Source organism: Eucalyptus grandis, chromosome 11 (genome assembly GCF_016545825.1).
Source record: "Eucalyptus grandis isolate ANBG69807.140 chromosome 11, ASM1654582v1, whole genome shotgun sequence".
Lineage (NCBI taxonomy): Eukaryota > Viridiplantae > Streptophyta > Magnoliopsida > Myrtales > Myrtaceae > Eucalyptus > Eucalyptus grandis.
Window position 1 is genome coordinate 769098 of NC_052622.1, and position 25264 is coordinate 794361.

Below are 25264 nucleotides of genomic sequence, written 5' to 3' on the forward strand. Positions count from 1 at the left end.
AAGAAAATGATAAGACTCAAAGTGTGAGCAAGCCCTTTGAAAAATCAACTCTTCTTGAAGAGATCCGTTAGTTATGGCGTACAGTTTTCATTTTTGCTCGACCAACGCTTGTATCATTCAAGCACCACCCGAATACGATGAAGCTTTGATAAATCGACCACAAAGTTGGATTCGAGAATTTTCAAGTTTCGGTCTGGGCATGAAAGTGGGAGGTCAAACACTGGGTGGAATGAACGATGAACTCACGTTATGATATGAACATGCATTCTGACTTCATTTGAGCATTTTATCGAGCAGGTTGTGAGCGTTTTGTGCAGGATGCCTACACACAGATCTAAGACAAGCGATTCATTCCCGGGTATCACAAACAACAAAAATCTGGTTCAGATCATGGCAACAGCATCAATACACGTTCGAGACACTAAAAGAGCTGCAACCACAACCGATTTTTTTCACAAACATCAAGTAGCGTTCGTGGCCTCTGTTTCATCAGTTCGCAGCATAGTCCGAGCAACCTTGAGTCTGAACAAGTAGAGGATCGTCACCTGCGATGATTACCGATCAGACTCGAACAGGACGACCACGGGAATGACTTCAAGTGCAGGAATCAGCTCAACAAAACAGAAACCTTTGCTGCTCGGGCTGAGCTGGAGGGGGCTAACGGAATCCGTTATGTCATTGTTCTCTGCGCGCTGGGTAGTATTTTACGTAAAGAGATAGGAGAGAAAGAAATGGAGGCGAAGAAAAGGGAGAGAGAAAAACGCAGATTCTCTCTCTCTCTCTCTCTCGGAGCGAGATTTCTCATTTTCCTTTTCCTCTCCACCGCCTTCCATCCGCCGGTAACCGCCAACCACTCCGCCGCAGACGGCCGTCGACGAGCGTATATGCTGGAAGAGAGCTGGAATTGACGGCACCTGTTGAGTAGAGTTGAGAGATTTCTGAGTGCCTAGAGAAGTCTCCTTTTTCCGTTTCGGTGATTTCCTCAGGAGGATACTTTCCTGTATCTTCATTGTCGATCGTCGCCATTGAAGAACGGTTTCCTCGTTCGTGTCGAATCGGCCGCTAGCAGAAGCGCTCTGTTCTCCTCTGCGCCTGACCAAGAAGACTCGCGTTGCTCCATTCTCATTCGAAATCTCGTCGTCGCCAGTCGTCGACCTTTTCAGGCCAAGCATTTCTAAGATCTACCGCAGGTAAGAGCTCTTCCTCGTTGTGGTTCATCCGCCGTCGTGCAGGTGTTCTCCATTTGCCTCCGTCCTGTAATCGAGAATCGCAAGGAGATTGAATCCTCTACAGAGCTCCAGTGACGCTAATCTTTCTTGAAGTCGATCAGCGAAGTTCGTGCAGTCGATTTCCATCGTCAATCGCAAGGTTCGTTTCTTCTCAGCAATCATACACGGTGTGTAGCCAACCGAGTCGAAGTTCTTATTCCTGCCGACGTTCGCGGCCTAGGATTTTCGTCGCATTAGCTTCACGTACTCTTGGCTCCTTTTACGTGTGGACGCTTGTTAATGGCTGAAAACGGCGGCGGTCCGGCGACGGAGGTGGCTGACGGCGGAGCAGAGATCGGTTTATGACTTAAGCTTTTGACGTAGGGATTCATGGCCGATGTCTTCGAGGTTCTGGAAATCCGGTTTATCAGTTGAGAACTATGTTCTCGAATTGCAGAGGGAACGAGAGAGCTCGGGTTCGCAAAAAGCACGAAGGAAAAAGAAAATAAAAATAAAAAGAGGAGAGAAAGTGGGCTAGAATAATCATGGGTAATGGGCTTGAGCATAGGTAATTGGAGAATCCAAATTGTGCTTCATTTAGCCCAGATTCGAGAGACCAATGGGCGGCCCATATTCGCACCATGTCATGGGCCTGGCCCGGGTCCTGATATTCAGAAAGAAATAAAAAAAAAATTAGCAATTGGTTTTTTTTTTTTTTTTTTGAACAATAAATTTAGCAATTGGTTAGAAAAATACACTTGTGAAATTTTAGTATTAGAATTGTCCAAAAAAAGAAATTTTAGTATTGGAATTAGTTTAGTTTGGTTAGAAATTACATATGGATCAGGAAAATTCATGATTTTCTGTAGTTTAGATATAGGGAAATGAGTTCTTTTAGAAAATCGAATTTAATTTCAGTTAGCTCATGGGATCGCCTGAGGTCGGCCAGCGCGACCCTCGCCGGCAACCGTGCCGACGCCCGGTTGCTGTCCTGAAGCTTAATTCTTGTTTAGGAATTAGCCCCATATTTTGGCGTGGGCTTGGGTCTGCTCGGGTCCGATTGTGGAATGCGAGTGAGTCGGGTCCGAGTTGAGACCCGCCAGGCTGAGTCCACTAAACGGGTCTCCTGAGTCACGCGGGAGAGTGATTAGAGTCTAATCCTTAGACGATAAGATCGATCGCCTCTCTCCACACGCTCTCGTCTTCTGCTTCTGCTTCTTCATTTGTCGACATTTCGCCGGACAAAGTCACCGGAGAGAGAGATGGGAGGCGGAGGAGGAGGAGGGAACATGCTGAGGGCCGTCGTCGGCGGCCGAGCAGCCACCAGGGGCGGCGGCGCCGGGCTCCACGAGCCCTTCTGCGCCGCTGCCACTAGCCCCAATCCCGCTCCCGCCGGTCCGAATTCAGCGTCCGCAAAATCCGCCGCTTCTTCTCCTTCTTCTGCCAAGAAGAAGAAGCCCCGCAAGCTCGATCGCGCTCGCCGCCGCTTCTCCCTCTCTTCTCCTCCTCCTCCTCCTTCCTCCGCCTTCAACGGTCTCCCGCGGCCTGCTGCTGCTGCTGCCACGGCCGGTGTCGTGATGCCCACTTGGCCGCCGTATCCTTCTTCACCCGAGCAGGACGATAGCGAGTGGGTGTACGTGGACGGAAGAGGAGACGGTGAAATCGCGATTGGGTATCACGATGACGTCGTCCTCGGCCCTGTTCCTTCCAAGTGGGAGGTCGAAAACGCCGTCTCTGCTCTTCAACAGTGAGCCCCCACTTGTTGCTAGCTTGCGTCTGATTTGTTGCCGCAGGTTCTGGTTACTGTTCCTTGTAATTTAGTGGAAAGGGTGCCTTCTTTCTGGCCGTCGACAGAAAGAAAGCAGGATTGTCATCGTCAATTCATTTCGTTGTTTGGACAGCATAATAGACAAACACCGCGCGCTCATGACTACTTCCAGGAGATTAATTCCTCGTAAAGGTTTAATCTTCAGGCATTGCATTGTAATCCATTGCTACCTCAGCACGCAATTTTCCAATTTGTACTGTTCCGTCGTCAAGTTGCTAGTGACTTCATCGCAAGTTCAGCTTCCATGCTGAGCTTTTTCTGCAAACCTGTTTATTCGGACACTTGACTTCTGTGAATCGATTTTTACTGAGCTCGGACGGTCTTCACGAGGAAAGATGTTAATTTAGCGCTAAATTTACACGGCTTTTTTCTATTATACCTCTAGTCCTTTCTATGATTGATCTCATTAGTGTTAGTTCTTCTTCCGGTGTTGGCTTGTAATTCGTTCATATGAAGTCGAGACCTTCTACTCTCTCCTACTTGGCTTTGGCTTGATCCAAATGCTAACTGTGCTGATGAAATGGTTTTGATGTCACAGGGTTTTTGACTCCACTCCCTATCCCCGGATTAGGGATCGATTTGGTCTTCCAATGGAAGAGGAAATAGTAAATGAATCTGAAGGCCAATCAGGTTTATGGGACCAGTGTTCTCGTGTTGGCTCAGAAATCGACCAAGTTGACATTGCTAATACGTCTGATATGAGAACACTGCGTCCTTATGGGCCTGAGAGAGTCTATGATGCTTTTAATATGTTAAAGACTGAGCCAGCTGTTCAGGTGATCGTTACTCTCTTTTACACATAACAGACAAATAATTTGATTGTAAGGATATCATAGCAATATTCTATGTTAAAAATGAATATCTCTTGAATTGGTCGCAAAGTGTGGAATTGGAAGATCTTCTGATCACGAATTAGATATTTGCAATTGGACGCAATTTATGTATATACTCATGCTTCTGGAATCTCTGGATCATATGTTTAATTAGTTCCTATTGTATTATATGGGACATTTAAACAAAGATTATGGAATGCAGTACAATTATAGTTTTGTTGAACCAGTGATAGTTCTGGTGTGTTTACCCTCTCCTTTTTTGAGAACTTCATCCAAATGTGCCTTCTTATGCATCTGTGAAAAGAATGTGATTTATCTGTTTTATAATGAGAAGCATTTGATCTAAATCTAGAGTTGAAATTACTTGGTGTATATCAGTATAAGCAGATTCTAGAAATAATGCCGTCAGTTCTTACTTCTTAGGTCCAGATGTTACTTATCATTGTCATGTAATTTTGTTTTTCCCCACTTGCGACTTTTTCTGTTAGCTGTGCATCTTTTCATAAACCAAAATAGGTACTTATCTACCCTTTTACATTATCTGCAATATAATTGATGTTCCCTCCTTTTCTTTTAGAGAATGGTCGTTTCATTATCCTCAGATAAAGCTGTTTGGGATGCTGTGTTGAATAATGAGGTGGTAAAAGAGCTCAGGGAGTCATATCATGCAGGTTTGTTTGAAATTTCATGGTTATGGTTTATTGGATTGGTTTTCGCTGTGCATTGCATCTGAATGTTTAACACCATCCTGTTGATGTCAGGAAGCAGAATATATTCTTCATTGCAATATCACTAGGTACATAATATAAGGAGAAGTAGAACGAAATCAATGTTTGAAGCAGAAAACTTGGCAGTTTGCTTCTTTTTCTTTTAGTTTTCCTTAAATAGAGTTCTACTCTTGTTGGGACAATATCAGTTCCAAGCATGTAGGCCTGAAAACATCTGAAGGGGAGACCAGGGAGTATTCTGATTGAACAGCCTCCACATTTGAAAAGTTTTACAGCAGATGCCCTCATGACATTTTTTTCCCAGCTTGTAGGGTGTCTTTGCCATGTAATTAGATCGTAGGAATTAGATTGCTTAATTTTGTGCGTAAGAAGGCTTGAGTTATTATTTGGACCGCCTATGTAAAGTTGTGTAGTTTTGATGGAATCTTATGTTATATGCAGCTGAAAGTGATGGCCATCCAGAGGAAAGTCCAGAAGAGACTCCAGAGAAAAGTCCTGATAATTCGTACCCTGTCTTAAATGCGGTGGGTTGGTTGTTTGATAGTACAAGGGTAAAGCTTATGGAAATGATTGAGGGAATGGCAAACCTAGCCGGAAAGTTCTTCAAGCCGCCTGCTGGTAACCCAGAGACAATAGCAAGACCAGTGGATCTCTTTGGAGATAAGCTGAGAGCATCATTTTTACTCTCGATTGTGGTCCTGGTCGTTGTGGTCGTTGCTCGAGGCCGCAGGGGCTGATCATCATTTGCCGACATGACTCTGTATGAAAGTAATGACTACTTCCCGTATGGTGAGATGTTTGTGGGGTTTTATGTGCACTCGAGAAACTACCATGGTTCTGTACAGTAGGACCATATCTCCGCGTGCTTTTTCTTGTAAAGCAACGATGCTGGATTCATTTTACATTTTCTTCAAACTTGCCTTGGGAATTAGGTGATTTGCTTTTCATGCTTTATGGTTGACGGACTTTGCAGCTATTGCACAAATTGCTCGGTCGCTTATGGGCTACATACGTCCTCTTACTTCAGTCCTTTTGTTTCAGTCATAGACAAGTCGCAAGGATTTGCACGAAAGCAGTCTATAGATAGTCAAAGATCAAAGTCGCAAAGCATGTTGGAGCTTTTATCCTTACAGATTAATTCGTAGCTAAGGACTTACCTTGCCTTTACATGAAAAATGCTAGGAAGTTCCTACCGGGATTTAAACTTCCGAACTGCAGCTACCCCTTTACAAGCTGAGAACTGCAACTACCCCTTTACAAGCTGAAAAACCAAGAATCGTACTTGGAAGATTGAGCAAGGTCCTAAATATGCTGCGACCAGGCAAGGCATTGACAGTTTAACTCACTCCCGCTTCTTGTAGTTAGTATCATCTGGCATCTGCATCGGCGATATAATTTAACAAAGAGCCAAAATCAGGAGTTATGATCCCCCGTTTTCCGACTTCCCCTAGAGAGCAAAAGTGTTTATCGGCAGTGTTGACTACAGCAACATCTTGAGCGAATATACAATCCGATCCAGGTGAAACCTGCACAAAAAATATTGATATAAGAAAGTGAACATTCTTAATGAGCGAGCAACACCCAAAAAGCAACACATCCAAGCAGATGGATTATAATCACTACCACTAACTGCACAATTTCCTATTGTTCAGCTTCACACGGTTTCATAGGAGGCGACTAAGGTTTGCTGAATAAGAGTTAAGTGAAGGCACTTCAAATAAGAATGGGCAATGCCTAACTGCACACTACTCCTAGAAGTGGTTCAAGGATTTATTAACTAATTCAAGCCAGGCTTTGACTTTCACGAATGTTGAAGACAACCCAAGAAACAGGAGACTTCAACGTAGTTGGGGGATTGACCCCTGCATCTTCACTTCTACTCCGACGCAACCGTAGTATTTTCTGTTTGGAATGGAGGTGCAGGTGGGTCCACTGCTGTGCTTCGCCTAGCTGATGTGCTTCGATGCTGGCCTTGATTCCTGCCGATTGTCTCATCCTTTACAGTTGGGCGGTGACGTTTTGTTCGGGTTTTGGGCTTGGGTTGCCGCTGCTTGGCCGGCTGGTCACCTTCTTTTGTTTTGGTCCGTCTTCTGGATGTGGCCGTAGTTGTGCGGTCTTCGCCGTGTTTTTGTGCCTTGTTGGCTTCCCTTTTTGGTACCCTTCCACTCATTATGCCTTTGTTCATTATGAGTATATGTTTTGGTGCCGCTTTGTTGTAATTTTTGGTTAAAGCTCATTATAATTACCTTTCACCACAAAAAAAACTAATTCAAGCCAGGCAAGTGTTTTGACTCACATCGTACAGCGTTTCTCCTAGCTTCAGCTTGACAGCTCCGCTTTTGTAAACCACCAGTTTGCCCATATATCCCCCTGATAGATCTTCCAACTTGCAGTCTCTCTCTGAGGCATCTGCAGCCGATGATGCGGAGCTCTCAGCTTTCTCTTTCCCTTTTACACTTGTTGATCTCCTGACTGAGGGCAAATTAGGAGGAAGCTGAAAGAACAACATTTTCCCTCTCCCACTGTCCTCCTGCCATTAATCAATTAAATTCAATGATCAACAAAATGAACCTTTTATCAAAGGCATTCAGTTGATCATGGTCATTCGATAGCCGGAATACCAACCAGAAGACCAAGATCTGAAGCAGCATTGATGATGCCCTCATCATACTCAAAGTTTCTAGTGGCCTCTCCAAATTCCTTCTCATTTAGAATTTCTGCATCAGAAACAAGCTTCGGATATTCAATTGAAGGGAACAAACACATGCAAAAGTGTATGCTCCCTATTCTATTTGTAGTACAGATAAGGTAACAAACATCAGCTTCTTATTTGTCCGTCATTGTAGCCAGCCGAAAAGTGATAGCTCTGTCATGAGCCATCAAGCTGTGCACTCATACTAACCACACAGAACAACTTTCCCATAACACCAGATAAAACCAACTGTATAATGCAAGTGAAGACCGAAGTGACCTATTTTCCTTTTCTTGGTCATCACCGATGATATGCATGAGAATCAAAATTACTTGATAATACATCTATTGGGAGGCATGTTCTTGGTATTACTGCAACAGTCTGTCTTACATCTAGAAGCATACCTGGGTCTCCCGAGTAAGGCATTCTCAAAGGTAGTGTAGTTGGATAGTACGAATGGTGGAAATCCTGCCACACAACAAGTAAAACCATAACTCGGCAAATAGTGCATGCTTCAGATTGAATGCAATTATTCCGAGTACCACTTTATGTTGCACATCATGCTTGATTTCACATTTTCATGCAGCGACAGGAAAGATTATAAGGTCTCAAAATGGATAAGAAATAGTATGTATACCCATGGTTCTTTGTATTCTTTCTTGCTCTTCCGAGGAACTTCAGCAGTAGCATCTTCCATAGTTGCATCAGTTGCATCAGTCTCAGCAACTATAGGCGGGGAGATAGTTTGTCCCTTGGCAGCAGCATAACTTCTCAGCCTAGGACCACAGCCTTGATCACTTCTCTCTTCCTTGGGAACACCAAAGGTCCTTATGGTTGAGGCAGATGATGGAGCTCCTGGTCCAAATGCCACTTGCACTGAAGCTGTAAATTTCAAATTCCCAGATGCGTGTAAATCTCAGGTATAATGTTTGGCCAAAAAAAAAAAAATCTCAGGTATAATGCTTTAGTTCAAATACATGAAGTTTGGAATATTAGAACTACAATGTGCATCTCCAAATAGTAGAATGACTAAATGTATATGATCAGTTAGTTCATCAGATGACAAGCTACATGAACTACTTGCTAGTTAAAAGGAAATAACAGCGAGCAGTGAATTCATCACAAGTCAGAACATGATTCTTCCTGGTGCAGGTGCAGCAGTTGAGCAATTACTATTATCCTGGTGTAGAAATATATTGACATAAACAGAACTTCTGGCTTGCATGTTAAAAGGTAAGCATGATTTCTTGACACTTGCTCACACTTGTACTAGTTTCTACTACGGGAACCATACAAAATGAGGAAGGAAAGTTATCGAAGAGACAATGCTCTATCTGAGACCCAATACACAAATCAACGCCATGCAACTATTCAACGCGACACAACTATTCGTTAGAAGCAGATTTGCCACAAAAAAATAAGGCAAAGAATAATGGCGATATTTCGTAGAACATAAGAAAAGGATTACATTTATTTCCAACTCTGGCTCCTTGTTGCCCGAAATTCTCCTGTAAACATATATGAGAGAGCAATTAGAACGTTTCCCACTCAAGCTATAATGCCCTAAGAATTAAAATCACAACATATGCACATTTTCGGTTGGAAAGGCATTTGTCATTTTGATCTGAGAAATAACAGCATATAATCATCGCCAAGGACACGTGACTACCTTCAGGGCTAAAGCAAGCAACATCTATCAGAACAGAGGGCTCATGATCTTCTAATTCATTCAACATTTAAGAGCAATCTCAAATCTTATAATAGGTGACTATGGTTACAAATGTCTTCTGGTTTCAGGCCTGCAGCGATCAACAAGCTCCATCGGTAAGTACCCGGTTTGCCAATACCAATCGAAGTCGCATAATTTTATTTATAATGCCTTTCGCAATACAACAATCGAGTTCATGGCTACCAATTAGATGTGGCTTGATTCTTACCACGAGATTTATATATTATGGTATCACGAATCAAACAGCCACTTGAGTCATGATGATATACCACACTTACAACTCTTGAGAAGTGAAAAAAACAACAAACACATACACATACCAGTTTTGGAAGGTCAACTAGCGGTCAACGGCCAATCATACGGGTGGGTTACAGCCCACGGCAAGCTGTCGTGGGCTTGGTCTGAACTCTCATCCATGTCTGTCTTTTCTAAAGAAAAAATTATAATTTTTTTCTTTTTTCTGGCAGAAAATCATATCTTAATTAACCCCATTTCCCTCTTGGAGATAAAAAAAGATAAAAAGAATCATCCAACTCCACACCACACAACAGACAATCAATGGCGGAGCCAAGACAATCAATGGCGGCAATGAACTCAAAAATCATCCTTCGTCGTCATCACTCAGCCAAAACAAATTAGAAAGAGAAAGAGAGAGAGAGAGAGAGAGAATATCCATTTTTAAAGAAAGGCAAGAAAAAGAGAAAAGGGAGAAGCTTCGTTACGTTGAAACGGCGTAGCAGCATCTGGGCCTCCGCCTCCACCGCGGCTTCCTCGCCTCCATCTCCCCCGTTCGCCTCTCTGCCATTTCCAAAGAACCCAAAGAAAAAAAAAAGCCAGAATTCAGAATTCTCCATCATCAACTCCCGGAAGAACACGCAACACATTCCAAGGCGACGAATTTTTACGGCACACGCGACAAATACCAAGAAAGAGCGAGCGAGAAGTGGAAGGAATGTACGTTTTGGGAGAGACGGTTGGGGGCTTCTTGCGAGGCGCGGGAGCTTTCGGCGTGAATTTCACCTGCGCGGCGAGAGAACCAGTGAATGAGCGAGCGGAATCGCGGATTGGACGAGGCCGGGATCGAGAGGATCGATTCTAACTCCAAGAGGGGAGTCGAGCTTGGAGAGACGTACCTTCCTGCTCCTGTTCTGGTCCATGCAAAACCGGAGACGTCCGGCGCGACTCTCGCCGGAGGAGGAGGAGGAGGAGGAGGAAGAAGAAGAAGAAGAATTCCGGGAAAAAGATGATCGGCGAGAGAAAAATGAGAACGGCAGGATTCGATCCTCCGATGTCTCGCTGTTGATGATCAGATGAAACCACCGAGCCGACGCCTGATTTTAAGGTCAAGCCCTAATATTTTTTTATATATACAATAGAAGCTAATACAGTGGCCACCCTCTTAACGTATTAATTGTTTGTACAATTTTCCATGAAAATTGTCGCTTTTATTACTTACAAAACGAATGAAATTTTATTTTACCAAAAAAGAAAAAAACAAATGAATTTTCCATTTTGATTAGATATAAATGAGAATTACCAAAAAAATTCTTAAACATATTTTTTGACTAATTGAATTATAAATTTTTTGTAATTGTATCAATTCAATCAATTTGGAGCACTGAAATACATGCAATCGATACTGATATAAACAATTTTTAATAATATTTTATATTTATTCACTAAATGAAGGCAATCTTGTTGCCCATTAGTGAGGCTTGCCTTGTTGTCGCTAGGCGAGGGCAAAGACAAGGGCGAGCTCACCCAATCATTAGTAAGGCAAGCCCCCCATCGGATCTAGTGAAAGTGAGGTTAAGCTTGCCTAGCAACAACGAGTTCTCCACAGTTTAGCAATCAACCTCGCCTCTCACTAGTCACCTCAATCCGCATGATTGGTTAAAGGAAGGAGGAGGAAGGAGAAAAAACAAAATAAAAATTAAAAATTAACAAAAATTAGAAAATAGTACAAATTATCCATATTAGCATTAACTAGCACTTACGTCATCATCAATATATATATATATATATATATATATATATATATATATATGATTGAATTGACACAATTGTAATATGTTTAAATTTTTTGGAATTATCTAAATATAAATTATTGTCAATAATAAAAATATTTTCATTAATTAATTATTTCAAGTGATATAGACAAATTATTTTTAAAAAAGTTTTTTAGATTATTAATTTTTTTGTGAAACAAACAAATTTTTAATTGAGCCAAGCCCATTTTGTCTATTCGTACCTCGTAGGCTCCTATATGCATTTGAGCAATGATTCTCAATTTTCGCAATCGAATTTCTTCCCTTCTTTTTATAGCCAATACATTTTGACAAATCCATGTGACCATCAAATGATGTCTGCATAAGTGGTCACGTGACCATCATATTAGTATTTAGTCGGAATATTAACCAGATTCTAATCGAAGTGCATGAGTTATTTATTTAAAAAAAAAAAAAAAAAAGGAAGTATGAAACTTCAATACGTTTGAGTAATTGAATTAGGAAGTGATTAAGAGCGTGTTTGGTAACAATTTTGTTCTCGGAAAATAATTTTTTTATCATGAATGATTTTTTTCCAAAACAATTTTTATATATAAGAATGTCTTAGAATCGCACAAAATTTATATTCCCAAAATAAAAATACATTTGGTAAAATTATATAATTTTGTTATTTCTTTTATATTTTTATTTTTTTTTCTTCATTCTTTTCTTCATTCTTCCTACTTTTTGGCTGGTCTTCCGACTATGGCGGTAGCCAAACCGATTAGGCAAAGTCCGGCGAGCTCCCTAGCCACCGCGAGGCTCGGCCTCACCGCATTTGGGCAAAGCCGAGCCTTGCGTGAAGCCACCATTGGGTGACACTAACCGGGCATTGGGGCGAGGCCGAGCCTTGTTAGTGGTTGAGGCGAGGCTCACGAGCTTGGCACGAGCCTCGCCCTCACCATGGCTCAGCGTTGTTGGAGGTCGGCAACGCTTTGGCGAGGTCGTCGACCAAAAGGAAGAGGAAGGAAATGAAAGAGAAGTAGAAAAAAGAAAAAAAAAGAGAAAAAAAAAAAATTATTTCCACGAACAAGAAGTTATGATTTTCTACTTTTTGTTTTTGTTTCAAATTTATTTTCAGGAATAAAAATTTTACCAAACACATTTTTATTTTTTTTCATTTCTGAAACAAAAGAATAGAAATAATTATTCCAGAAAACATAAATTATTTTTACTAAATAGAGCCTAAGCTGCCCATTTTCGGGGAAGTCTTAATGAGACACGAGATTATTCGTTTGGAATTACACTTTTAGTTGTACATGCTTATTGTTCGTCAGTTTTAATAAGTGAGCACCACATAAAAAATGCAGATTTCATTGATTAGCTTCGGCGCAGGCACTCGCAGGAAATTTTTAACCATGGGAGAACAAATTTCAAGGAGCTTCATACGATAATGAAAGACAGGCTAGTACCATACAGCCGTCGCAAATTTGGTGAACTCCGCGGAATCAAAGCTTCATAGAATTCTCCTACCTTCCTTGCTTGTATTTAGCTTACCATGTTAGAGATTCATATGCACATCCAATCGCTTCGACCCTCAATTAAAACTCAACGATACCTCTCGAACTAAGAGTGCTAGATTCGCTTTCTACTTCCACTCAATTCGACAAGTTTCGATTTCAATAATTTTAGAAAGAGTTTTAACATCCCCAAAAAATGTAATTCAAGCAAGACCGGTTATCCAATTTCTCAGCACGAGAGATGCTAAGCGCATACCGAACTCAGTCGCACCTGCGTTAAGTAAATCATCTTAAGGTAATGGGCTGAATAAGTTTTGATTAGATGCTTGCATACCAGAGCAAATGCAAGGTAACGGACCATCATCTGCCCATCTAACGTCGCTTTGAATAGGAAACGCATGTTCCTAAGGATTCTTGGGACGCGCACCCTCAGCGCCTCAATAACCATCGAATGAATTTGCTGATCGTAAAACCTGCGAGTTATCATCTATTACGACATTTTTTACATAGGAGTTACGGAAAATTGCAAGAAGTTGCGATTCGTTGTAACCCGAGGATCCATTCCTCGGAGGACCATTATATTGCCCGCAGCATGCCAAGAAAAATCCACTGCTCCAACATCAGGGTCAGCCTCGAAGCAAACCTCCCTAGAATAGAGATTGCTACACGACCATCCATCAGCTGGATCCCACAAGATCCAACTATGACCAGAAGCGGCCAACTCCTCAAAAGCAGCATACAATTCTTAGGCTGACCAAGTTCACAGCAAAATCTTAGTAAGTCAACTGGTAATAGTCTGCGATGGGGTAGTCCATTGCCATCGCAAAGAGCAACGGACAAGATAAAGAGCACCCATATGCGGTAGAACCTCAGACTCCTTTGACGAGGGCCACGGATACTGTATCAGAGCAAACAACTCACAAGCCCATTTTATGTCAATACGATATTAGACATGCAATTTGGACAATGAAACCTGCATGAGATGAGTCGGAGATCAGGATTAGGACTAGCATATCTCCTGCTGAAGGATGATTTCTCCTTAAGGAGAAACCCTGGGATTGATCTGCGGGAATCCTGGATCTGGGATATCTACAAAGGAACTATTCATCCAAAAAATGAATATTGCGGTGACCTTGTTAAGTCAGTTAAAACTCCTCTAATACCAACCATCACTGCCATCTACACCACCTACTTAAAGACACTATGCTCAACCCATCAATAACCAACCACCTGGCAATCCATAGCAATCTACATAAAAAAGAGACGTCAGATTAAGAATGACATTATAAAGCTTAAGACGTAAGTGTCAAAATTAACAGCGTCAAGCATAAAAGTATCTCCAGAACTGACTCTTACCAACATGCCACATGTAGCAAAACTAGCACCTGAATAATTAACTCAAAGGGCGAGACCAAGCAATAAATGCAGGGCACCAAAAGGAACTTTCCATTTAGTACTAGCTGTGGATCAAGGGAAGTCATAACAATGCAAGCCCACAGTTCTATCCATTTTGGATGTCTACAGACATGTGTTACTAAAAGCCAAGTCGTGTAATTCACATTCTTGAAGAAAAATATAAACGCAAGGAGTGCCATAAGGTATCAGCACCACTAAGTTCCTGGGATCACACTCATGTTTAAAAACAAACTCCCTAAGTACATGAAAATGATGTTTTTATTTCTCACAACTAGTTTTCAAGTGCAATTGGTTTCATTCTCGTACAACATTGTAAGGTAATTATAAAGTCATAACTTTAATTTCACCAAAAAAAAAAAAAAAAAAACGATCTTTTAAAATTTTTATTAGGTCCACTGACATTGTGAAAATAATAATAATAATAAATAACTCATTCAACATTAAATGGTTGATATGTAGAAAAGTTCAGTCAAAAAACTAACTACAATCACACATGTCAATGATTCAACAAAAGTATACGGAATTTTTTTTTTTTTTTTACACATTAAACCGAATAATAACCCATCCGTTTTTTTCCTACCGCTCAAATTCTCTTCTCAAAAGAAAAGATTAGATAAATATTTTGCTATTTTTTCAATAGCTGAAAATAAACATTTATTTAAATTTTAAAAAAATGAGAAAAAATTCAAAATTCCTCACATAAAGTGCAGAGATTGATTAAGCTATAAGAACAACTAAGTAATTTTACTAAGTGCACTTTCTCATTTTCCTTTGGTTAAATTTACCTTTTTTCCTCTTTGATTTACAATTAGAAAAATAAGTTCATAAGGGAATTAACGGACAAAAAAAAATTGGGAATTAATGGAGAATGCCAAAGTGAGACAAATGGGGGTTTTGGCATAAATAGATAGATTTCATTCTGGAACATGTTGAAACATTAATAAGAGAAATTTACCTCTACCCGGAAAAAAACAAAAAGAACCAAAAAAAAACCAAAAACAAAACCTTGTCCAAGAATGTCAGTTTGTTAGGGTAAGACATTTCATACTTCCAAAAGCATATCGAAACAGCAAATGGCCCAAAATTTTCTATGACAACAAACAACTGCAAGGCAGATTGCTTAAGTTCCCCTTCTTATTCTTAGTCTGTCATTCATAGAGCTCTTCAACATAAATAAATGATGATTCTCACATACTTAAAAAGCATTAACCAGACCACCAGCTGTACAAATCATCCTTTCCATTTGATCTATCCCAGAACCTTATTCTTTTTGAAAAGTGTTTTGTACCTTATGCAGGTTAAACACTTCAATTATTTTCCTAGACTTAAAGATTTATGCTTTCCATCTATTTAGATTAAGCAAGTACTTCGATTTTAATCCTCATACTGTACACTCACTAAATTTAGTACCCCACCAATTGCGTTGCCATCAGATCAGTCCATTTTACTTACAATTTTGGCCAGCTTAAGGACCAAAATGAAGGCGCCCACTAAGGATGGGAAATCCGTAGAACAATTGGTCAAAGACTAACATGAAAAGTAGTAGGACAAGAATGGAAATGACAACTTATCTGAGGGTCCAAAGGTGTACTATTCCCTAATATGTGTGAAGAATCAATTTTCTAAGTAATGTTGTCCATTATCCACAGAGACAAACATGTTCCTGACCACCCCAATCCCTCCAAGTAAAAAAGATTAGGAATATATGCCATTATACCTACTACATAAAGAATCAAGATATCAGCATCATATAAGATGTGAAAAGAGCATATACCTTCAATTTCTAAGGAGAACTACCATCTCGAAAGATGTGAAAAGGGCAAGCATCAATGTCTTCAAAGGCAAGGGGATGAGATAAAAGATGGTCACTGCAGAATAGGCATCTTTCCTAATGCAGAAACAGGCTAAACTAGGCAACACAAACAAGTTATATGAAAGCAGTTAACAGATCCAAAGACAGTTTAATAAGCAAGATCCCATCAACTTGATATGTCTAAATTTTGACAAACTCAAAAAATAAAATATATCAGCAACAAGCCAAAAGATTAAGTCCTGAGGAGGTTCAGATATCAAAAGAAACAAATATGGCCTTTACATCTGCGTAGATCGAATTTCCTGTCCAATTTCTGCAATGTCATAACAGCACAGCAAGGTTAATGATGTGAGTCCCAAACTTCCAATAATCGCAAGAGGTAAGAAATCAGGTTGACAAGAGCTCCAAGAAACATCACTCCTGTCAAATATTACAATGGTGACAAAAAAGGATGGTTAAGAAATGCGAGAATCAGCAGTAGAATTAACTAATTTCAGAAACACCCAACGTGAAGTCTTTAGACAATTTCAAGTATGTTACGGCAGATATCCATGTCACTGGACGAAATTGCCATCATTTTTAAAAAATAAAACAGATAAAAAGGCATCTGTGACCCACTTAGGTTGAATTAACTAGAAACTCTTGGCAGATACAGTGCTGCAGTATCAAACAAACATAACGAAAGTGGCCACCACATCATTCTCTTTTTCTCCCTCTTTTCGATCCAAATCATATCATCTGTTTCCCCATTAATGCCAGATAAGCACTATGAACAAAGCTCAAACACTTAGAAATGAATCGTAACATGAACAACCAAAATGTCTGGCCAAAAATGACACGCACATTAAGTGGCATAAAAAGTGAATTTTTGCAAAATCCCTTCAGGCAAAAAGCTGTAAAATTTCTATTCAACGTAGAGTTACAATGAGAATGATTGCCCAGCCCTAACATTATAACAACCAGAAACAACATTACCACAGAATAAACAGCAATCCAGAGAAACATCACCCCATAATTCTCTAAACTCAGATTATTACGATACAAATAAGCTCATGCCACACAATTTATTGTCTAGTTCCTATGCAAAATTAGCTGAAGCTAATTAAAACAGCTAGCTTTGAAAGAATGCAAACTGCAAAAAGGTCTGTTCAAGTATTTATGTTTGGCCAAAAAAGGCGACACAAGTGGACACTTCATCTGGAGAGAGAACATAGCTGCACACCCTTTCAAGACCATGCCAAACCTCCAAAGTTTCGAAGATTTATGCATATGTCAGAAAAACAGGTTAGAACAAGAAAATAAAGCACATAAACTCATAACTAGCATCTTCCAGGAAAAAGTGGCGGTGCACAGGGTACAGGTCTTACCCAGCTAGTCATATGAATCAAAATCTGTTTGCAAACTAAGAATATGTAACAAAACACTACTGTAGTCCATAAATCAAGGAACCTGAGCATTAAAGCATACCTTTCATTTGGGTAGAATGACAGAACAGGACCCACGTCATTTCATCTGTGCCATGAATTTCTCGTATTCTGCATCTCCACCAAATGATGTCTGCTCTGAGGAAGATGCAGGTGGCTGTGGTGGAGGAGGAGGATTTGATGCCCAAGGTGCATTTGCAATGCTCTGAGAAGGATCAGCATTCGAAGTGGGTGCAGGAGCCGGGGGAGGATAAGCACCATAATATGGTGCATAACCCATAGAAGATGCAGCATATATTGGCTGAGCACCATGAGGCATCATCGGAGGAGCTGTTCCATATGCACTAACAGGAGCAGAATGAGAAGAGCTAGTGTTTTCAGATTGAACTCCAGGCGGGTAGCTCGGTGGTGCTTCAGCAGGAGGAGCCGTCTGAGGCGGAGCACCCGGTGGAACTGGCTGTGCTGATGGTGGAGGGGGAGGATAAGACATGCCATAAGGAGGCATGGGTTGGCCAGGGATGGGAACAGGACCCATATACGATGGAGGAGGATAGCCATAAGGAGGAGGTGGTAGAGGTGGCCCCCATGGAACGGGAGTTGCCGTATAGCCCCCAGGAGGAACAGGTGGTAGAGGACCACCTGCCGTGAATTGCTGCGAGGGGTATGCACCCAATGGTTGTGTTGGCACAGGGTATGTGGGCACGGTTGACGAAGGAGGGCCAGGAGGCACAGTAGGTTGGGGAGGCTTCCCTGCAACTCTTACAGCAATGGTTCTCCCATCAAGCCGATGACCATTCATGGCTTGAATAGCAGCATTGGCCATCTGAACATCTGCATACTTAACAAAACCATATCCTTTACTCAGTCCAGTAACACGGTCCTTGATAACCTTAGCCATCACAATTTCCCCAAACTGCGAGAATAACTGAATCAAACCATCATCATCAAGTGTTGGTGGTAAGTATCCAATGTACAAATTTGTATCATCATACTCTTTGGAAAGCTTAACAGGGTTTGATCCTAAACCAGGGTGTGAACTTGTCCCAGTGCTGCCAGCACCATTAGCCCAAGGAGGGTTGCTTCCAGAGTTGCCAGCAGTCCCAGCACCAATTGCCAAAGTACTGCTATGCTTGGTGGCAGACTCAGGCATGGTGCCTCCAAGCTCAGCTAAGAAGTTCTGATACTCATCATCCATTTTCTTGCCTGTAGTCCCCTTCACAGGACAGTCAATAGTAGGGTGTCCACCATCACCGCAGATTTTGCAAAGCACATCACTCTTAAATGTAGAAGTACGTGAAGGACACGCATACTGCCTATGTCCCGGTTCCCCACATAACCTACAAAATTCCTCATCCCTTATGGTCCCATTTAATGCAGCAAGTTCCCTGAGCTGCTGTCTCTTGTGTTCATTTAGAACCTCATCAACAGGCTGCAACAGTTTCTCCACCATCCCTGCAGCTGCATCTAGTGCCTCCTGTGTCTCCGCTTCCACCAAAACATGCAAATCCTCATTCTCTGCTGGATCAGGCTTCAAATCCCTCTTCTGCTGCAACCTACCCTCTTTCACTGAACCTTTTCCACGAATGACGATCTTTGCACCAGTTTCACGTTCCATCCTTTTCTGGGTATTGCCCCTAGGTCCTATTATAAGTCCAATAAAATTGTAACCGGGGTACTCTTTCATCGGTATGTACAGCTTCTTCTGTAGCTTGGGAGGCCTATAATCAGCCGGGGGCTTAAACGCTGGATTCCGCTTAATAATCTGTGTAATAATGTCCTGTCTCTCCTTGTTCAGACGCTCACGAGCACGATACTCTCTCGTATTGATCCTAATCCCCATATTATCATATATAGGTTCCGGAGAAGGGGAGCGAGCTCCCTCGGGCCTATCATCTAACGGCAAACCCGACTGCAACATCCTGCTAATTTCCAACAGCCTAGCATTAAGGGCCTGAATTTCAGGGTCAAACTCGATACCTCCAGTGAAGTCCTTCATGAAATCCGGAAGCTGAATCGTGGGCAGCTTCGGCTCGTCATCCGCCCATCGCGACTTCCGCTTCCTCGTGCCGCTCCCAGAGTCGTTGCCCACCCCGCTGCCGCCGCTCTGCTCGTTCGATTCGGAAGGCGGGTCCCATCGGCTGCGGCGGCGCCTCCGGCTGGTCGTCTCCTCCTCGCCTCCCGAGGCGTCCTTATCGGTCCCGCTGTGGGTGTTCGTGATCGCGCCGCCGTCGGACAGGACGACCTTCGCGATCTCCGGCCTGGGGCCGGGGTGCTGGTTCTCGGAGGCGAGGAAGTGGCCGTTGCCGAGCGAGCCGTTGGGGTTTGGAGGAGCGCCGTGCGCTGGATTCTGCTGCTGATTAACCGCACCGTAGTAGTAATCGAACGATTGCGACTCCGGAGGGGGCGGCGGGGGCGGGTAATCGGCGGGGAGTCTAGGGTTCCGGACGGAGGGAGCGGCGGCGGAGGAGGATACGCGGCGGCGGCGTTTTCGTGCGGCGGCTCCATGAGTACCTGAACGGGTCGGTTCGGGTCGGGTCGGGTAATTGCAGAACCCGAAGGAAGGAGGGAACGAAGGGAGGAGGCGAAAGAGGTTTCGATCGATCGGAGGCAAACTGAATATGCGTGTGGGAGTTCTGAATCTCGCTGTGATATACTCTTTTTTACGTCGGACTCGGGTTCGGATTCGGGTCGGGCTGGGAAAAGAGGCGGTTTGGTGTGATTGAATGGGCCTGCGTAGGCCCTGTACGGATTTTTTTGGGCCGAAGCTAGAGGCCCGAAGCAATAGTTTTGATTTTAGTAAAATGACATAATAATCTTTGAATTTTGGCTTAGTATATAATGTAATTTGTGAATTTTTAATTTTTTTATTATGGCTTTGGGCTTTTAGTACATGTTCAGTTAGTTTTTGAATTATATGAAAATACTCAATATAGTCATTGCACTTGAATTAATGAAAGGATTGTATTTAATATCTCCATATAGTTCAAATGCTAAGTTCAATGTATATCAAACGTTTAGGAACCATATTGACTAAATTGAAAGTTCGGGAACCACATTACATATTGGGCTAAAATTTATAAACCACATTGAACAAATCAAAAGTTTATAGATCTCATTGCATATTAGGTCAAAATTTAAGGATTATTTGTGTTATTATCCCCATTTTAAGAAAAAAACTATTAAACAATATATATCATTTAATTAAAAGACTATCATCACGTATTATATAGCTTGAATAAGTTCTCTTACACATTAAATTCAATTTTATGGGGAAAAATAGTGTTTTGAAGCTTCTTGATCCTAAGTAGGTTGGAATTCCAAAAAAGGAAATGGAGAATGATTAATGTTAATAAATCAAATTTAATGGTGATAAGTTTTGCGATTCAAGAGATAAATTTGTAGTTCAAAATATCTTGGGAAATAATGAGATTTTTATCTCTTGAAATTCTTGGCTATATTTCGACCCAAAAAAAAGAAAGTTTCTTGACTATAGTGTTAAAAGAGAGAGTTAGCTATTGATGGTGATTAATAGAATTTAGCCTCTTAAATTATTTGTATTTCTCGTTTGGCATCCACACCCATACAGTGTCGTGCATGGGTAAAATTCAATGTTTGTTGGGGATAAAATTCATCGGAATGTGCGGAATGTAGAAACACGGAAAAATAAAAATAAAGACTCCAATCTCTATTGGGATGAAATTCTTAGGAATGTGAGGAACGTAGAAACACAGAAAAAGAAAAGAGAAATCCAATCCTTGTAGGCATGAAATTTGACTATTTTATTTGTATTTGTCTGCACATCCAATCAAGATTGATCGTAATAATTTAGGGTATTATTTCTTAGCCAAATGAGAAAAAGAATTAAGGATATTCATCATTAGCCCGTCCCAACAGTACAGTTCGGTTGGTGGGTTTCACCATCTCAATTGCCAGTATTTTCTTGCTTCAATTTCAAGCTCTCCAATAAAAAAAAATCTCTTGCTCCGCAAGTTTCCTCTCTATCCCTAAGTGATAGCTTTTTCTCAATCCCTAAAAAACCCAAATCAAAAACCTTAGATCTGCCAACCATCGCAGTTTTCAGGCATACACCACCAAATTAAAGGCTCTTGTTCTAATCTATTCCATCCAAATGGCACCCATGGAGAGAAGCGTTGCTGGATCTTGCTAGGCATCCTCCGAACCTCCTCTTGAAGGGCAACCCATGAATGTTTAAAGCTTTGTGAAGGTCTTTCGAAACATCCAAAATTTCCCTTCCGATCTATCATATTAAGGTACAATCAATGCTACATCAGTGACTGTATAGTTGAAATATACACCTGTGACTGGATCTTTGAGGCCCTAGGTCTTGCGCTTCTCTCGGCAACTCTGTGTTTATTATGGTCGGCATACTAGTTCCCCTTAGTGAATCCTCTTGTTTAGTTGCAATGCACCTATTTCAAAATCGCAAATAGAGCTCCCTTCACTCCATAGCCAAAATACCAAAGTAATATGCTGCAAACCCAAAACAGGTGACAGAAAATGGCAGATAGAGAGGATAAACATTTTCATTTAGCAGCGTTGTGTAGGAGAATGGGAAATCTATGGTCCAAAGAAGACATCACATACCTAGGGGATGACATCCTAGACGAAGAAAAACAACAAAGTGAATTAAGCCTGTATGGCAAGTTATATTCGAAGCCAAATGTAAATTTTCAGGCCTTTAGTAATACTATGAAGAGAGCATGGAAAGCTGATTCAGTAAAATGTGAACAAATTGAATTGGGTTTTTTCTCTTTTATCTTCCAATCAAGTGAAGAAAAAAAAGGGTGTTAGAATCGAGACCTTGGTCTTTCACGAGCAATTTATTAGTCCTTAAAGAAGGTGACCCAAACATACCTGAGCACTGTTATGAATTCACACATTATGCGTTATGGGTTCACTTTATAGGTCTTCCTCGTGCCAGAGTCAATGAAGGTGCCATATGCCTCTTAGCTTCTAAATTGGGGAAAGTAGAGGAGATAAAGATCGAGGCGAGAGGCACAAACTTCAGGAAAAGTGGAAAGGCTAAAGTGCCGCTAAACCTGTCCAGCCCGCTCAAAACAAGTACTGTGATAACTTGTGGGGACAAGAAATGGTAGATCGATTATAAATATAAAAGGCTTTTGCATTTTTGCTACTCTTGCGGTCGAATTGGGCACTATGCTAATTACTGTATTGAAATACCTTATGAAGAAACTAGACTAGCTCATAATCAACCATATCGGTATGGTTCGTGGCTAAAGGTGGAAGTTAGAGAAATCAGTCCTTATTGGAAGGCATTTTATGGTAAACTAGATCCTTTGGCTCAAGAAGAAGAAGTTATCATGGAGACTTAAACAGAGGTGATAGAAACAACAATGGAAACAACGATGGAAGAACAACTTGCTCTAGCCCTTATCCCTGTCCAGCCTTAAAAAACAGAACAAATGAGTATAATTAGAAGGCACAACTCAGAAAAACAACAAGCACTACTTCTCTCTCAAGCTGGGATTGAGATGTCCTCACAGAATTTTAAAAAAAGAAATGCAGTATATAAAGCTCCTGCAGCCAAAAAACAAAAGCGGGTCAATCCCTATGAAAAGCAACTTTCACAGGAGCCTGTGGTGGATAAAAACTAACTTTTGGATGTCCCTATTCAGTCTTGGGAAGGGGCGAACACTTAAGCCATGGTGGCTAGCCCTAATAAGCCACCAGAGCAAAGATGAAGCTACTTAACTGGAACTGTCAAGGGCTGGGCAACCCCTTAATAGTCTAGCATTTCAAAGCCCTAGTGGCTCAAGAGAGGCCCAACCTAGTGTTTCTCATGGAAACAAAAAATCATAATAATGTTGTGGAGAGAGTAAGAAAGAGGACTCATTTCAAAGAATCGTTCATTATGGAACCAGTTGGCATAGCTGGAGGTTTAATATTAATGTGGGATGAGGAGGTTCAAGTGGAAGTAAAGGGAATGTCACGCCCCGAACCTCGAGTCACGTGAACAACCCGCCATGGTCATGTAAATGCGACATTCCCAGGTAGTGTCGCCAACCCCATTTAATTATTATGCGCATGCGGAAAGTACTAAGAAACTCCTGACAAAACTTATGGGATAAGACAACAGGAAAATCAAATCAAAATCAAACCAACATACTTTCATATATCATCATTCCAAGGTTTACATACACCAACAGGATCCAGAGACTATATGCACAAAAAATGGGTCAGAGTTTAAGTGTATCAAAAATGGTCAGTCTACACAACATGGATCGGTCCATTAAAAAGAGGAACAGTCCTATGACTACAAGTCGGACTCGTTTGTCGATCCCACGTCCTCCACATCTGACTGCACTAGGTTCGGAGACGATGGGTTGTCCACCTTACCATCAGGAAGGTCAGCTACACATTCACTCAAAATAGCATCCACCACAGCCAATGGAATGTCAAAACTATCGAGTGGACCAATCCTAAAGCCATTAGCCCCAAAACGGAACCATGCCCTAAACCTATCTGGTACCCTAACATCCTCGGTCTCATGAATCCATACGATGGTCCTGATCAGCTCGTAGACCCAATGGCTCCCAGGATTAGGAAAGCTGTGCACTTGCTCGATAATCTGCACTGGGATGCCATTTTTCTCTAGAGGTCCCGCCATCTATGGCCCTGTAATATTTTCCCACAATGGGATGAGACATTGTCTCAGCAAGTTCACCCCTCCTAAACCCCTATTAGAAAGAAAATACGCCCAAGAGTGGTCTAGCCACGCAACACAGAAGACTTACGTCGCCTTATGGCCTTCCTGCAGATTAGTACAATTCATATCACTCAATCACAAGTAGTAATAAGAACTTAAATCATTGAAACACGATCAATTTCACATGATGCACAATCACAACAAGCGTTTCAATCATTAATCACTGCCACACAAGGGCATAGCCAACTTGCAGTTCGACTATCTACTGACATTAATGCCAGGGCCTCCCCCCCTTGGAGCGCAGCTTCGTCACCCCGTCGATGGTATTCCGGAAGGAGCATGGGTCCAGTTGGCCTAGCCTCCACTACGAGCCCGAGCCTAGAATAATTCAACCCAGCACACGACAATTCAATACTAATCCTTGGATACTTTACATTTTACTCACATACTTCAATTACAATATTAATCATTAAAAATCCAATTTCAATGCCAAACCCGACACTTGGGATTTTCTGGATAAAATCCATATTTTTCACAATCAACACTCAATTTGCATTATACAATCATTAAATTCAAATTGTAAATACACAGTAGCGATCAGCACGAAATTCTGAGCAATTGAGGTCAAAAATAAATTTTAGATTTTTTTATATAAATAATAATATTTTAATAATTTTAGGAATATAATATATTATTAAATAATCCTATAATTTCGAAACATTTATTTAAATTAGAAATAAATTCCTTTAAGTCACATCAAGGTTTATATTAAAATAAACCTACTTAACTTTAAACTAAATATACTTTAATTTAGTTAAAACACCTTAATCTAATCCACAACTAAATAAACTAATCTAACCACCTAATCTCAATCAACCTAAGCTAAACACACTTAAGGCATCATTAACTCTCTAATCGAAATTTAGTGAGGTAAACTCACTCAAATGATGAGCCGAGTGGACCAAAACGACGGGGACGCCGAGGGGACGACTTTCCTCAAAGCGGGCCAAGCGTCCGGGGTTGGGAAGCCGGCCAAAACGGGCCAAAATCGGGCTGAGATACCCACTAAAACCAGCTGCTGGTTGAGGTTGAACAGAGGTGGTTCGGTGGCTGATTGGGTGGAAGAACGGCGGAGGAGGACTGGCTGTGACTCGCACGAGCTCCCGGCGAGCTAGGTGGTGGCTCACGGCTACGATGAGGACTCCAACGAAGACAAACAGTGGTTGGGACGGCTTGGTCTTGTGGGCGAAGGGGAGATGGCGAAGCGACGGGCCATCGCGCTAGCGACATGCGGATGAGCGACGACCGCAGCGGCGACGGCGAATGGGCGAACGGCGAGCAAGCGATCGAGCGGGCGAAGGGGCAGACGAAGCTTGCTGCAACCGGCCGGATTCCTC

At 41.7% G+C, this 25264-nt stretch overlaps 3 protein-coding genes across 3 annotated transcripts; 1 reads left to right on the top strand and 2 right to left on the bottom strand.

Annotated features, from left to right (window-relative positions):
- Nucleotides 1-2380: 2380 nt before the first annotated feature.
- LOC104424352 lies at nt 2381-5549 on the top strand. The gene is made up of 4 exons (XM_010036735.3): nt 2381-2955; nt 3575-3812; nt 4447-4540; nt 5039-5549. The coding sequence occupies exons 1-4, from the start codon at nt 2471-2473 to the stop codon at nt 5332-5334; spliced, it is 1113 nt and encodes a 370-aa protein (XP_010035037.1). The 5' UTR covers nt 2381-2470; the 3' UTR covers nt 5335-5549.
- Nucleotides 5550-5681: 132 nt separating this feature from the next.
- On the bottom strand, nt 5682-10315 carry LOC104424353 (DNA-directed RNA polymerase III subunit rpc4). The gene is made up of 9 exons (XM_010036736.3): nt 10152-10315; nt 9977-10038; nt 9741-9816; nt 8758-8797; nt 7927-8171; nt 7694-7757; nt 7223-7314; nt 6894-7127; nt 5682-6123 (listed from the first exon to the last, which is right to left on the bottom strand). Exons 1-9 carry the CDS (start codon nt 10173-10175, stop codon nt 5965-5967), a joined length of 996 nt encoding a protein of 331 aa, XP_010035038.2. The 5' UTR covers nt 10176-10315; the 3' UTR covers nt 5682-5964.
- A 2672-nt stretch (nt 10316-12987) lies between these two features.
- Nucleotides 12988-23828, bottom strand: LOC104424354 (splicing factor-like protein 1). Its single transcript, XM_039304585.1, has 3 exons — nt 23479-23828; nt 17223-19812; nt 12988-16175 (listed from the first exon to the last, which is right to left on the bottom strand). The coding sequence occupies exons 1-2, from the start codon at nt 23826-23828 to the stop codon at nt 17259-17261; spliced, it is 2904 nt and encodes a 967-aa protein (XP_039160519.1). The 3' UTR covers nt 12988-16175; nt 17223-17258.
- Nucleotides 23829-25264: the final 1436 nt, after the last annotated feature.